Source organism: Ranitomeya imitator, chromosome 2 (assembly GCF_032444005.1).
Source record: "Ranitomeya imitator isolate aRanImi1 chromosome 2, aRanImi1.pri, whole genome shotgun sequence".
Classification (NCBI taxonomy): Eukaryota; Metazoa; Chordata; class Amphibia; order Anura; family Dendrobatidae; genus Ranitomeya; species Ranitomeya imitator.
In genome coordinates this window covers 788,522,299-788,538,027 of record NC_091283.1, presented here as the reverse complement: position 1 = coordinate 788,538,027, position 15,729 = coordinate 788,522,299, and the positions used below count along the sequence as shown (strand labels likewise).

Sequence of the window (15,729 nt, the reverse complement as noted above, 5' to 3'; positions counted from 1 at the left end):
GTGCATCGGGACGTTTAAAATAGTGCTGATAATCTTATGTGCACTATGTGATCTACTACAGATCGATCAGCGTGCATCCTTTACACAGGTATTATCAAGCTGCCAATTGGTCCTTTAGTCTTTGCATCTGAAGAATGGAGAATAGTATACATGGTGGTCTAGGGGGATTTCTTTGAGGTGTAGGGAAATAAAGAGATTAATGCCAGAATCCTTGCTGGTCTAAAACAGTGAAGGCTTTAATACCAATATTCCTGGTGGTCTAGAGCAGTGAAGATTTTAGTATCAATTATACACGGAGGTCTAAAGCAGCAATGTTTTTCATATTAGAATCACTACTAGTGGTCTGGGGTAATGAAAGATTTAGTATAAAGTATCCATGGTGGTCTAAGGCAGCAACGTTTTTCATATCAGGATCCCTGGTGGTCTAGGGCAGTAAGGGGCTATTGTAAAAATCCTTGGTGGTCTAGGGCAGCTAGTGGATTTAATGTGAGGATCCCTGGTGATCTAGGGCAGTAAAGTGGTTATTGTAAGAATCCGGGTTGGTCTAGGGCAGCTAGTGGATTTAATGTGAGGATCCCTGGTGATCTAGGGCAGTAAAGTGGTAATTGTAAGAATCCGGGTTGGTCTAGGGCAGCTAGTGGATTTAATGTGAGGATCCCTGGTGATCTAGGGCAGTAAAGTGGTTATTGTAAGAATCCGGGGTGGTCTAGGGCAGCTAGTGGATTTAATGTGAGCATCCCTGGTGATCTAGGGCAGTAAAGTGGTTATTGTAAGAATCCCTGGTGGCCTAGGGCAGCTAGTGGATTTAATGTGAGGATCCCTGGTGATCTAGAGAAGTAAAGTGGTTATTGTAAGAATCCCTGGTGGCCTAGGGCAGCTAGTGGATTTAATGTGAGGATCCCTGGTGATCTAGGGCAGTAAAGTGGTTATTGTAAGAATCCCTAGTGGCCTAAGGCAGCTAGTGGATTTAATGTGAGGATCCCTGGTGATCTAGAGCAGTAAAGTGGTTATTGTAAGAATCCCTGGTGGCCTAGGGCAGCTAGTGGATTTAATGTGAGGATCCCTGGTGATCTAGAGCAGTAAAGTGGTTATTGTAAGGTAAGAATCCCTGGTGGCCTAGGGCAGCTAGTGGATTTAATGTGAGGATCCCTGGTGATCTAGAGCAGTAAAGTGGTTATTGTAAGAATCCCTAGTGGCCTAAGGCGCAGCTAGTGGATTTAATGTGAGGATCCCTGGTGATCTAGGGAAGTCAAACTGATTTTCAGGAGTGCTTTGTGCAATCATTGGGGGGAGAGCTCAGGCAGTCCGCCTGGTAGCTTCTAAGATGCATGACCATGCCGGCTGGTGCGTAACTCAAAGGAAGTAGTGCCGACCTCAGCAACATGGAGATAAAAAACATATGGCGTGAATGTAATAAGAATTAAAGATGCAAATCTCAAATATCTGCCCCTAATTTTTTTTTTTTTAAAAGACCAAATATGAGAATTTCCTATCACAATATTCCTTATGCATATTTACAGCACAATAATAAAATGAATAAATATGATGATTACAACAACAATCAAAAAAATTTAATTACAATGTTGCTTACAAACAGTATTTCATCATATTAAAATAATTAGCTAAACGTTATAAAGAAGCGGCTGAGAATAATAATTAGAAAGTAAGTTCCACAGGCTGTCTTACATAGCAATGGTACACAACAGTTTGATAATTCAGCTTTAGGATACCTGTGAGATTTATAAAGCACAGAATCTCACATTTTAATCGCAGGTAATGTAGCAGTAAACAAGGCGCCTATAAATAGTCCTAATAATATCATTTGGCATTCGTACATGACTCCTTCAATAATTATTTCGAGAATTAGCATGCTGGATATAATCGTGTTTCAGCTATGCAAGGCCATGTTGTACCAGCTCGCGCTCAGGGGAATCAATATGTTCAGATTGTATTCTCGCACTGAGCATGTGTTCACATTTATTGGAAAAAGATGGATTATATGTAACGCTGTTACTGTAGGAGACACCGAGAAAACAAGAAAGAAAATGTAATTCTTATGGATTGTTTACACAGCTAATAAAGTTCTCGTGGAGCCAGGTGCAGATAAAGATATTTAAACCTTTCCTCAGCTATCAATGATCAAGACATTGTACAGCCCTGCAGGCTCAGTCCACAGTATCCTCCAGCATAACTAAAAAGCTTGGGAAGAAAAGCGATCTGATCGGGACCCAACAAATGACGTGCCTCCTTACACCGGTTGGCAGCACCATAGGCTTCAGCACAGCTTTGATCATTTTTAAAGGAGGTGTCAATGTTCCCTTCATTTTTGACAAATGTGCTGTGGACATGTTTTGTGACATGTGCTAATATGTATTCTAGATTCGCCTAAGCGTGTTAGTACTGCCTTCATCCCATACTGCACCAGACCTGTTCAATCTAAAAGCACCGATCAAGGAAAAACTGCTTATCAACTGGAGGCGGCTGATGGACAGATCTGGTCATTTCCCTCCATCAACAGCATTTTGGGAACAGGAATGTAGTCCAGTGTGGATGGTGGCACGAACAAGCAAGAGGAAAGGAGGAGAATACTAATTAGTAAGTGCAATAAAATCATGTCCCCAAAACGTTTAGTAAAACGAGGATAAAAGTTGACAACCCCGATAAGTCAGTGATTGCCCTCCTTATTGTCACAACCTTCGAACAACTTTCCATTCATATGGTAAGTGTAGGGGCAGAAAGAAGAGTCTATTCTACTATTCAGGGATTCAATAAAAGCACAATAGGGTAATATCCAAATTACAGCGTTTAGGCAAAAGGCGAAACCGCTCACCGGATGTGGTTGTGTCAAACACAACACTGTACACGACATCAAATAAGAATCCAGCTCCACAAGTTGGCAAACCAACGTGGTATTAGAGTACTTGGAAGTTGTGGGTAATCTGCTCCGCTGGTGTTTTATCCAACAAAGGAGTCCAATCGAGAGAGGGTAACAGTGCGGTTTATTCTCTACACGTTTCGAAGTGTCTTTACTTCTTCAGGAGAATCCCATGTGCGTGGTTCTCCTGAAGAATTAAAGATTCTTTGAATCACGTAGAGAATAAATCGCTTGGTTACCGTCTCTCGATTGGACTTCTTTGTTGGATACAACACCAGTGGCGCAAATTATCCACAACTTCTGAATACCCCCAACTCTACTATTCAAGCCTATCATTATATTCTGGCTGAGATTTTTAAGTATTTTTCAATCATCTCTCTATGGAACATTTATTCTCCGGAGTCCTAACCAGGTCCTTAATAAACATTGTGATAAACAGAGAACTCCATCAGTGAGAAATTACTACAAGTAAAAAAATAAACTATAATCAAATATAACAAACTTGTGACAAAAGCCAATTTTAGGGTCCTTAGTCCCCCGAGAAACAAATCTTTAGTTTCAAACGCAAAAGTTACATGACAGTGAATGTAAAAAAGGATTGTCCCCCAATTATAACTTGTCACCTACCCACAGGACACTTTATAAGTTGCTGAACGCTGGAGTAAGTATGGGCTCTACAGTTATTCAAAATCTATAGGACAGAGGTAGTCGAGCACAGAAATAATGGAGGACCCCTATTCTTTTTCTATGTGAACGAGGTGAAAGGGGGTCCTGAATTTAATAGCCCCCTACGTAATCAGCAAATAATCCTGTCCTGTGAGATAGGTAAGATTAAGGCATAACCTCTTTATTTTGGTTAAAAGCAAAAGAGTCAGATAGGTGACCTAAGTAGCCACAGCAATCACATTTTAATGTTGGGTGCTAACCTCACGTTGTAAAAATCTCATGTCATATAGGTATTACTTTTTTTATTCATAACATGTAAATGGCCAAGAAGAATTTTTCCAATAAGCAATTTATAGTCAAAAGCAGTTGCCAAATCATAAAACCAATGCCCACACCAAGACCACGATAACAGGCGGCCATGCAAGCCTCAATACCAATAAACACTATGATTGCATTTCATTCTCGAAAAGTAGACAGCATTCATACATTGTGAACTCTTTGATCAAGAACAAAGCCATTTACATGAATAAAATTCTTTAGCACCGGTCTAACTATATATAACTTTTACCGCCTCAACATCACTATTGCTTTCACTATTACTGCTGACCACGAACACCATCATCAGTATGGAACATCAACCAATAGTCTACTGAAAGTAACTTGTAAGGAGACTTACCAAATTCATCACATATGCTGTCATTGTCTATAAGGGTGGGGTGGTCAAAAGTGTCCCGACAGAAGAGGATCTTTGTGTTCTTGTTGATGATGGGAATTCCACCGAGTGCCTGGACGAACTGATCCGCCAAAACTGAGGATGGTTTGGCTTGGATACGTTTCAAAATGGAACGATATCGGCAATATTGGGGATAACTTAACACCATCACGTTTCCCTCATTTTCATCTTCTCCTGTAATGAAAGAACATAAATCATTTTAAATTAATGAATCACAATAAATTCACATAGAACAATTATATTTAGTGAGGTACAGAACTCTGACCAAAAATACTGCTCACACAAAAATATCAACGCGCCTAATACAAATCTTAAAAGGTACTTAAGGTTAACCCTTAGAGATATACAATTTTTATTGAGGTTTTAATAATATGAAACCATTTTAAATTACACATTAATGGCCTCTAAAGGACTTTAATCTTAGAAACTGGTTGGTATACTTAAAAGGGATGTCCAATACACAGACAACCCCTTAATGCACCACTTCAGCATTTTTATTTTTATTTTACCACTTGAGTTGTGTTCACTGACCCTTGTATTATACTTACCAGTCGCTGTCTTCAGCTCTTCCTGGCGCTGGAAGTCATAGGTAATGGTCTCAAGCTCTCACTGAAAGTCTATGAGACCTTTGTTCTGACCTCAATCTGACTCTCCTACACTTTCATTGAGTTGTGCCTTCCGGATCATCAGTAAACACTGGAGTGATCCGGCAGATCACAAAATGCTGGAGACTGAAAACAGCGGCACTGGTAAAAGATAAAGATGACGGCTGGTAAGTATAATTTTAGGGTCAGCGAATTTAGATTAGAGGCACCATTCCAGTACGGCAATAAAAAAGAGTGGTGCCTTAAATACTACAATCCTCAGCATAAAATTGAAATAACTGATACATCTCGCACCACTGGAGTGATGTTGGTGCCAGGTCTCCCAGGGCTTGTGTGACCTTGTTATGCCACGTGAGCACTGCAGCCAATGAACGGTCAATAATGGACTGTAGCCCTCACACTTCTTTTGGATGTTGGAGGTTTGTCCGAAAGGAACTGTGAGCATAACAGCCAATTAAAGACGTTGACTAACTGCAATGTACACGTGGTCTAATGAGGTGACAAAAGCCCTGGGAGATCCAGTACTTCTATAGATAGTGAATGGAGCCGTGGTCGAACATGCTCAGTAAAGCTACCTTCACACAGGGAACTTTGGAACTCTCATTTTTGGAATCAATGGAGATCCCAGTGGTAGGATCCTCAAAGATCATACATTTATCACCTTGCTGAGATCAGTTGATGAGAAATGTGTTTTTGTAAATAAATTATAATTCCAGTGTTATTGCTAATCATATGACATAACTCCTGGCTGGTGTATTACCCAAGTGTGGCTAATGCACATGACCCATCTGAATAATACATGTTAGAAGAAACCATCAAACCTTCGAAGTTCCAGCGCTCTAAGTGTTTTTCAAGTATCCTAGTAATATTAGTAGTAATTACATACAATAGATGACATCTTCATATTTACAGACTAGAAACCAACCTCTCGCCCAGTGCAGTAGTAATGAAATGTTGTCATCGTCGCCCAAGAAAAAAAACAAGTCTGAAGCTGTCACACATCACCTATTATAATCCACTGTGATTCATATCCTTATAAACTGCCCGATGTGAAGTTACAACATCTTTCCAACACTTGTTACATACAAGGGATGACATTATCACACAATTCTCATCAATGACTCTGGTTGGTTAAGCCACCTGTTCATGACACAGGAAACATATGTCTCTTGCTTGTTAAACTAAACATTCATTATTGGTTGTAACGCCTTTCATGAAGGTTAGATCACACAAAGCCAAATTCCAGGGATTTATTATAAACTGTTCATTGTTTATGTGTCAGGGTGATTATAAGAAAAATATGCTTGATTTTCCTGTAAAAATCCCATGTTTTGTGATCCTATTTTTACATTTATGTCACAGGTGGTCAATTTTATTAATTTCTATGAAAATCCAAGATGTCATTATCTAACTTTACTAACCAGTATATTTATTTTACACGTCAGGCTATACATTAGGATGAATGTTATAACTTGTACATCTCTGATTTAAAAAAAATATATTATAGTCTTAACGCTGGTAAATTCATGTTTATTTTCTTAGAGTAGCTTATTATAAGGGAGCTTTCACATTACATTGTGTGCCCATTGGGGCATACGTCCGAAATCCTCAGTAAAACGTGGTCTGGACACATGTGCCGGCGGGGCCGATAGACTGTAGTGGTGACGTCAGAACGAACCTGAGGTCTGCCGTGCACTTTTTCGGAAGTCTACACCTACCTCCCTACAATCAGACGTAGTAGACTGCGCCTGAGTGTCCGCTTCCTGTAGGCGTAGACTCCCGTAAACAGTGCACAGCAGAGCTCAGGTTCGTTCTGATGTCACCATTACGGTCTATGGTCCCGTCGGCGCATGTGTCAGGTCATCGTTTTAGGGGGATTTTGGAGGTATGCCCCAACGGGAACACAAAACGCAATATGAAAGCGTGCTAAGCCATGTTAAGTGTCTAAAGTCAGACAGGGTTCTCTATGCTGGTCATAGATTAGACAGCACAAAAGACAGCTGCCATAAACAAGAACACTTGGCTGAGCATGCATGTCGATGAAATCAGCGACAGTGAGCAATTGCACTGTTAGCATTTCAATTGCAGCTTACCTCCTGGAAATTGAAAGAATCAGACATACAGTATCTTCCAACGCCTCCTATTAAGGCCCCCATACATCATATGGCTGCTGGCCAAAAGATACATTGACCAGGTTTTGTCAGACAGCCATCACTGTCATTTTGCCCATAGTCAGGAGCACTCGTTCGTTGAGAGCTCCTGTGTTCTGTATGAGAAAGACACCGACAGAGATCTTTGCTGGAGGATTAGCTGCTGGAGAACAAAGCAATAGAAAGTCCAAAATCAAATATGCCAACAACTTTCCCAACAATCAGTGTACTAACGCCCCAAACACGTTAGCATGTCATTCAAACTGGTCAAAATCGGTGGTGTATGGCCAACATTTGTCTAATGTGTATGGCGCCTTTAGGGTAGGTGCACACATTTTTTCCAGGGAGGTCCGCTCAGGAACCCACCTGAAAAAGTGCTATAGAAACAATGAAAGAATGATCATAAGCATAGCCATATCAAAAATACTTACTGTGCATATGTTCAATCTATTTGAGTTTCTTTTAACGGCTTCAAGCTTTGAAAGCCGCGGTTAAAACCATTCTTCAGGCAGCTTCCACTTGAAAGCCGTTCACTATTGTATATGTATACAGAATGTAGAAAAAAGAAGAGCCGGTGACCCGGTGACAAAACTGCCACAAGAGATGACACAAGAGACTCCAAAAAAGACGCTTCAGGAAAAACATAGCCATCTAAAAGATGTTGTTTCCCCATAACCTTAAGGGGCGGTAAGGAAGCACCATACACATTAAATCATCCACAGGTCTTGGCCACTTTGGCTCTGAGTTTAATCTAATGTGCACGGGAAGATGAACTGCAATTTACAGTCACTGAGATCTGGGAATGCCACCCAAGGAACCAAGATATTGGTCCTATTGGAGCCAATTTAAAGGACAGGAAGAATTATCAGTTACTTTGGTCACAAATATTAAGGTCAAGAGAGCACAAATGGCCAACTTTGAGTAACATCACAGTTTTGGTCCACTTTTAATGTGGGTAATATACTATGCCTCATGAAGAACAGAGTCAGTGCGATTTACATAGAGATGACTCCTTCGATATCAAGGCAAACTCAAACCCATCAGAGTGATATTTTAGAGACTGTAGCACTACTCAATATTTTTTTTCTGCTCCATTATGTGTGTCCCATATTGTTATGGAAAGGAAGTAATGTTTCCATATCATAGTCATTTACAAAAATGCTTTTTCTCTTTATTTTTATTTTTTGGGAAAGCTGTATAAAGAACAGATAGGGAAGGCGTCCAGTGTTCTAAAAAAGAAGCAAATACAAAAGTGTAAATAACATTTTGTTTCCAAGTTCAAAGTCAATTGAGATTTTTGATGTAGTTTGCCGTTAGAGCTGGTAACAAAGAAATGAAGTAATGTCTTTTATTTTACTTTGCATCTTGGCACAGCCATTTAATCTTTGAAGAGGTTCAAAAACATTGCTCATTCTTGAAAACAGAATGTTCTCTTTTCCAGGATTCCAAGTAACAATCCAAAAATATGAAATAAAACATGCCATAAATGTACAGAACAGTACAGAGCTCAGATGAATATTTAGGCTGTCCTGAATTAATTCAATGATTTGCACATTTGCCAAATTGTGGCTTTTAAACAGTATTCTACTTACGGTATTTAATGAGTGGTTTCAAAAGGTTCTTAAATGTGGACTCGTATAGTGGTATCAGAATGTATAGTTTTATCAACAGTTATTTTTGATAATGTACTTTTCTCAAGATAAACAAGGCCGCCAAAGGAATGGATAGTGTCCTGGGTTTAAAATCAAAGGGGTTGTCTACTTCTGTGGACAATTTTAATTTTTTTTACTTAAATTCATGTATTTTCGGCTAAAAAAAATTAATTGGATTTCATTAAAAATGTTGCATTGTTTGGCTTTTTTTCTCCCAGACACATTCAGGTAAAATGGTCAGTAATCATAAATCATCAAAGAGCTAAAAAAAGACAAACAATATTAATTGCAACTTGCTTTGTTATAAAATTCCTTACAGTTATCTCAATCCTGCAAATCACTATATGTGCTTTTTTTTTTCTTTACTTCCTTTGAAGGCAGTCTCAAGGTGGCAGCAGTGCGATTAAGGCTTCTGTCACCGCCATTCCCTGATTATGTCCTGTTACCAGAGTGATGAAGAAGTGAAAGCAGCTTCTGTACCCACTGCCGGAATCTTCAGTAGCTGCCATATTTTCGTCCTTGCTGCCACAGTCGCTGCTTCTAACACAGCTGCCTTTCTCAGTTAAATAGTCATCAGGGGCCGGTGATAGAAGCAGGGTGAGTGACACCAGTGATGTGTTAAAGCTTCTGTCACCACCCTCAAACAAATCATCGTCTGGGGGTGGTGGTGTCACTCACCCTGCTTCTATCACCACTCCCTGATTACAGTTGTCACGATTTATTTCAGGGAAAGAGTCAGCAGTGGTGGAGGGAAAAACAGCTAACTCACACCTGCTGAAAACACTGCTATTATCGAAACAGATGGAAGCCACTCCTGCAACCTTGGTACTGTATCAAACAAATCGGAATATCCACCAGCTGTATGTCCAGGCAAAGAATGACTTTATTCAAAGCCAACTAAAACATCTGACATCCAACAATGTGATGCGAACTTTCGCGTTTCAAACTGTAAACCAGTCCTGACTGAGTCATGGATGTATATTCATTTTTTATCTAGACATATGGGTGATAGATTTTTCTATAGAGTTAGCAGTGTCAGAAGCAGGAGCTTTGATAATAGTGACGGAAGATGAGGGCGGTGGGGACAGAAGCTGTGGTGACTTCTCCCACTGCTACAGAACAAGGCGGTCATCAGGGGATTGCAGTGACAGAATCTATGGGTCTGTTTCAGGAGGGTGATAAAAACTGCAGAGAAGTGACTGTAGGGCCATCCTTCTGTGACACCTTGTTTGAGACTCCCCTCTAAAAACATCACAGGAAGTAAAAAAGGACATACTGGGAATAGCGGGATAGGGAGAATGTTAGGGAATTTTTCATTGAAACAAAGGACAAAAGTAGTTAGGGAATTATAGGTATTGGACAACCCCTTTATTTTTTATATTTTTAAAAAATGTAATCTATACCTGGCACAAATATTCATTTAAGGCATTATTCATGCTTATGCTAGAGGCTTCAGAAGCCTAGGCCGCCAATTCTGCCAAAAGTGGCAGCACCTGACAGACCCCAAGTCAGTAGGGTTCATCGGGCACCAATGGTGTCCATCATGTGACGGATTGTTGTTCAGATTAATCTGTCTCATTAGTGGAGCAAAACAAAGCGACTGAGCAATGCAGATGTGAAAGAGCTGAACAGACCAATAATAGAATTTCCAAAAATATTTATTCAAATCTCATACTGGATAAATTCTTGTGCTTCTTGGCTATGTGCCCACGTTGTGGATTTCTGTGCGGATTTTTCCGCTCAGTTTTGTAAAACTTTACTGCGGATTTGCAGCATTATTTGTGCGGATTTCACCTGCATTTTAACAACTGCAGAATTGACATGCTGCAGAAAATAAACCACAACGTTTCTGCGTGGTATTTTCCACAGCATGGGCACTTTGGATTTGGTTTTCCATAGATTTACATAGTGCTGTAAACTGGATGGAAAACTGCTGCGAATCCTCAGCGGCCAATCCGCTGCGGATCTGCAGGCAAATCCGCAACGTGTGCACATACCCTTAGACAATTTGTCTGTAGAGTCCGGGCTGTTTAGGATTTTTTAAACTGACCACCAAACCCAAACTGGATGAAATGAATCCCTTACAGCCACCAGGACACTGTCAGCTTTACAGAAATTGACTACAAGTGATTAGTCATTTTAAAGATTTTTTCAAGTAAACTAATTGCTAGAATAGTCTCATCCTTGCTAATTGGTGATTCAAGCCACAAACATTTTTCACATAACTATCATAATTTTAGAATGAATGAGCAGTTTTCTTCCATTTTTCATGGAGAAATAAAGAAACAGTGATAATCAATTAACAGATGGTATGTTATGCACTGTGAGATAACAGATTTAGGCACAAGGTCACTGCTGCAGAGATTTCATATATGCATGTAAAGCTCTCCAGAAATGTATTTATTAAATGCTGCCTTCCATATATATATATATTTCACCAGATCCAGGTTCTCTTGCCTTGTATGGTTTGTTCCAGTAGCCCATTTATCATCAAATTGTCCTGGGTCCTCGACACCTGACGCGGACCTTGTTAATCCGGGGCCTGACTCTCTTTGTTCGCGACACTGTTTGTTGAGGTAGGCACTATAGTCTTGCCCAAGGACTACTACTGGTATATTATTTCCAACACGGCAGAGCTGGGATTTGAACCCCAGTCTCCCACATTGGTGGTTGTACAACTTAGCCACTATGCTATAACAGCCACCTAAGGTAGGTATTATAGTCTATTATAGTGTTAGGAGCTTTGGTATATAATTTATTTTAATTTATTTTTCCACAGGGCAGAGTCAGGATTTAACCCCAGTCTCCACTTAACCAGCCACTATATAATGCTGAGAGAAAGCCTAAGGCAGCAACAACAAAAGATATGGAAGGAAGAACAGGAACATGAAGCGCCATGGCAAGACAAGCCGCTGTATGGGATGTACCATCAACAGATAATGGAGGTGGCTGACATGGAGAAATCCTACCAATGCCTGGAGAAAGCTAGACTCTTGGACAGCACAGAGGCACTAATCATAGCGGCACAAGAGCAAGCACTAAGTACCAGATCCATAGAAGCAGGAATCTACCACACAAGGCAAGACCCAAGGTGCAGACTATGCAAAGAAACCTCAGAAACTGTCCAACAAGCAGGAACAGCGTATACCAAACACCACAACCAAATAGTGGGGATTGTATACCGGAACATCTGCACAGTATATGGGCTAAGTCCCACTAAGCCCAAGTGGGAAACCCCAGAAAAAGTGGTGGAGAATGAAAGGGCTAAAATCCTGTGGGACTTCAAGATCCAGACAGATAAGCAGGTGTTGGCTAAACAACCAGACATTGTCATAGTAGACAAGGAGCAGAAGGCAGCAATGATAATAGATGTGGTAATGCCAAGTGACAGCAACATCAGAAAGAAAGAATATGAAAAACTGGAGAAATACCAGGGCCTCAAAGGAGAACTGGAGAAGATGTGGAAGGTGAAGGCACCAGTGATTCCAGTGGTGATAGGGGCACTTGGAGCAGTGACCCCTAAGTTGGAAGAATGGCTACAACAGATTCCAGGAGCAACATCTGAGCTCTCTGTCCAGAAAAGCGCAATGCTGGGAACACCTAACATTCTGCGCAGAACCCCCAAACTCCCAGGCCTCTGGTAGAGGACCCGAGAATGAGAAAGGATAAAAAAACAGAAGGAAGTATATATAAATATATACATATAGCAAAAGGCCTGAAAGAGGTGCCATATGCAAAAAAAACTTATCAGATTTTCCTGCATTATTATGTTAAGTTCTATACCCATAGATAAAATTCATAGATAAAACTCTGTAAGATAGAACCCATAGATTGGGTTCTATGCCCATTGATATACCCATAGATAAAACTCTGTAAGATATTTGTACCATAGAATTAAGGAACTTCTATTTTAGCCATTTCCCCTTGACCATTGGTGCTTTAATTATTCAGCAGGCATGTAAATTGTTGGAGCCATGAAGACAATGATTAATATATTAAACTGTAACCTTATAAGCCAACCACATGTTTTCAATCTTGGGCTCATTTCTTATGAATATTATTAGTTCAGGCAGCCAAGTGACTGTCTCCATTATGCATTTAAGCAATGGGTACACCTTAAATAAGTGTTTTCGAGAGCAATTTTCCTGCATGCAAATATTTAAGCACAAAACATTTGTAAAGAACCTTCCACCGCCCTTCCATCACACACACCGGGTTTACATACGCACACAAAACCATGAATTATTTACATTTACATTCAGATCCAGTCTGTTGTATGGCAGGTATTATTTTTCCAGACAGACTCTTACAATTGCCTAAAGCCTCCTGAACTTGCATCTGCAGGGAAAATCAGGTGTCCACTTTATACACAGTTTAAAACTGAATGTCGAATTTAAAATCTCTAAACCAAAAGTTGTAATTAGTGGGGAATGGATGTCAAAGTAATTTAGAATATCTTGCAAAAGTAACCAGAAAAATAAATATAACTTTAATTTCTTAAAAACATCTGCGGTTTTCAAAACAGAAAATTCTCACCAACCCTGGGATAAAACTAGTTATATCTTAGAAAAGGTTGATCCTGAAATGTTGGTTGAAATATTTATTTCCACAGGGGAGGAAAGACATTTTTTTTTCATGTGATTCAGCATAGAAATAGTTTTACTCTTAAAAGGATCAGTCACTAGATTTCACAATACAAACTTCATCCATTATTAAATATGTCTATTAAATCTAATGACGCACTTATTATGGAAAGCCAAGACATAATGGTTGTTTAATCCCTTTTGTGAGTTACTGTGGGGGATTTTGTAAGTTTGTCCACTGACAAAGACATGGACAGTCTATAATTTTAAGGGTAGGTTAATTTTAACATTGAGAGATAGAATATCAAAAATAAAATCCAGAAAATCATAAATTATATAAATTTATTTGCATTTTGCAGTGAGAAATAAGTATTTGATCCCCTACCAACCATTAAGATCTCTGGCTCCTACAGTTAGACGCTCCTAATCAACTCGTTACCTGCATTATAGACAGCCGTCTTCACCTTTATAAAAGACTCCTGTTCACAGACTCAATTAATCAGTCAGGCTCTAACCTCTACAACATGGGCAAGACCAAAGAGCTTTGTAAGGTTGTGAGGGACAAGATCATAAACCTGCACAAAGCTGGAATGGGCTACAAAACCATAAGACGCTGAGGGAGAAGGAGACAACGGTTGGTGCAATAGTAAGAAAATGAAAGAAATACAAAATGACTGTCAATAGACATCGATCTTGGGCACCATGAAAAATCTCACCTCATGGGGTATCCTTGATCATGAGGAAGGTGAGAGATCAGCCTAAAACTACACGGGGTGAACTTGTTAATGATCTCAAGGCAGCTGGGACCACAGTCACCAAAAAAAATCATTGGTAACATGTTACGCCATAAAGGTTGAAAATCCTGCAGCGCCCGCAAGGTCCCCCTGCTCAAGAAGGCCCATGTGCAGGCCGGTCTGAAGTTTGCCAATGAACACCTGGATGATTCTGTGAGTGATTCGGAGAAGGTGCTGTGGTCAGATGAGACAAAAATTGAGCTCTTTGGCATTAACTCAACTCGCTGTCTTTGGAGGAAAAGAAATGCTGCCTATGACCCAAAGAACACCGTCCCCACTGTCCAGTATGGAGGTGGAGACATTATGTTTTGGGGGCGTTTCTCTGCTAAGGGCACAGGACTACTTCACCGCATCAATGGGAGAATAGATGGAGCCATGTACCGTAAAATCTTGAGTGACAACCTCCTTCCCTCCGCCAGGACAATAAAAATGGGTCATGGCTGGGTCTTCCAGCAAGACAATGAAAAAGGAGCACATTAAGGTCATGGAGTGGCCTAGCCAGTCTTCAGCGCTTAAACCCATAGAAAACTTGGAGGGAGTTGAAGCTCCGAGTTGCCAAGCGACAGCCTCAAAATCTTAATGATTTAGAGATGATCTGCAAAGAGGAGTGGACCAAAATTCCTCCTGACATGTGCGCAAACCTCATCATCAACTACAAAAACGTCTGACTGCTGTGCTTGCCACCAAGGGTTTTACCACCAAGTATTAGGTCCTGTTTGCCAGAGGGATCAAATACTTGTTTCTCGCTGTAAAATGCAAATGAATGTATGCAGTTTATGCAATGTGATTTTCTGGATTTTATTTTTGATATTCTATCTCTCAAAGTTATAATTAACCTGCCCTTAAAATTATAGACTGTTCATGTTTGTCAGTGGGAAAGCTTACAAAATCAGCAAGGGATCAAATACTTATTTCCCCCAGTGTATGTAGATGAACTCATAAAATGTTCATCTCAATATCAGGATTATAAAGCCATTCTGGCCTTGATGTTTGTAGTAAGTACACCAGCCTCATTAGATCTAAGAGATGAATTAAAACCTGTAGACAGCTTACGCTGAAAAATTTGGTAACAGTCGCCTTTTAACTCATGAGATAAATTCAATACATAAGTGCTAAACCCTTCACAGGCAACAATTCACATCACAGCCGAATGATGTCATTGAGATATGTAGATACATACAGCATAAACTACTCCCAACAGAATACTGAAAAATTAGTTTTGTTTTTTCAAAGCCGTTCTTGCTGGAGTCAAGAGAAAAGATGTAGAAGGACACCATTTCATCATAGTTTTAACAGAGCTATTAAAATAAAGATATTGGTATAGTATAATAATACTAGTAGGGGCAAAATAACCACACAAAAGATCACAACAAGAGAGCAAACATGCAGGTGCATTTAGAGCTAACCAGTTCTCACTAGTCAGCAGCTGTGAACATGGATGCCGTGATGCCGCCTATGACATCAACAAATAAAGAAGTCCTTTCGGTTCTGGTATAAGTTTTGACCGTATGGCCCCAATTCGTCAAAATCGTGAATTCTCTTGCGGTACTTGATGGTGCAAGGTGGAGTAAGATGCTCGTAAGTCATCAAGAAGCGTCCGATGAGTGGGGCATGCGTCCGTGAGCCACACCAGAAACCTTCCTCCAGTCCCTGACTGCAGAAGGATTTCTG

At 40.1% G+C, this 15,729-nt stretch overlaps 1 protein-coding gene across 1 annotated transcript in view; it reads right to left on the bottom strand.

The window, feature by feature from the left end:
- ARID5B (AT-rich interaction domain 5B) overlaps positions 1–15,729 on the bottom strand; it is a 339,225-nt gene that overhangs the window by 182,568 nt on the left and 140,928 nt on the right. The window contains exon 4 of the mRNA XM_069753619.1: positions 4,218–4,448. Within this exon, the coding sequence (XP_069609720.1) occupies positions 4,218–4,448 (231 nt within the window). The remainder of the gene's footprint in view (positions 1–4,217; positions 4,449–15,729) is intronic.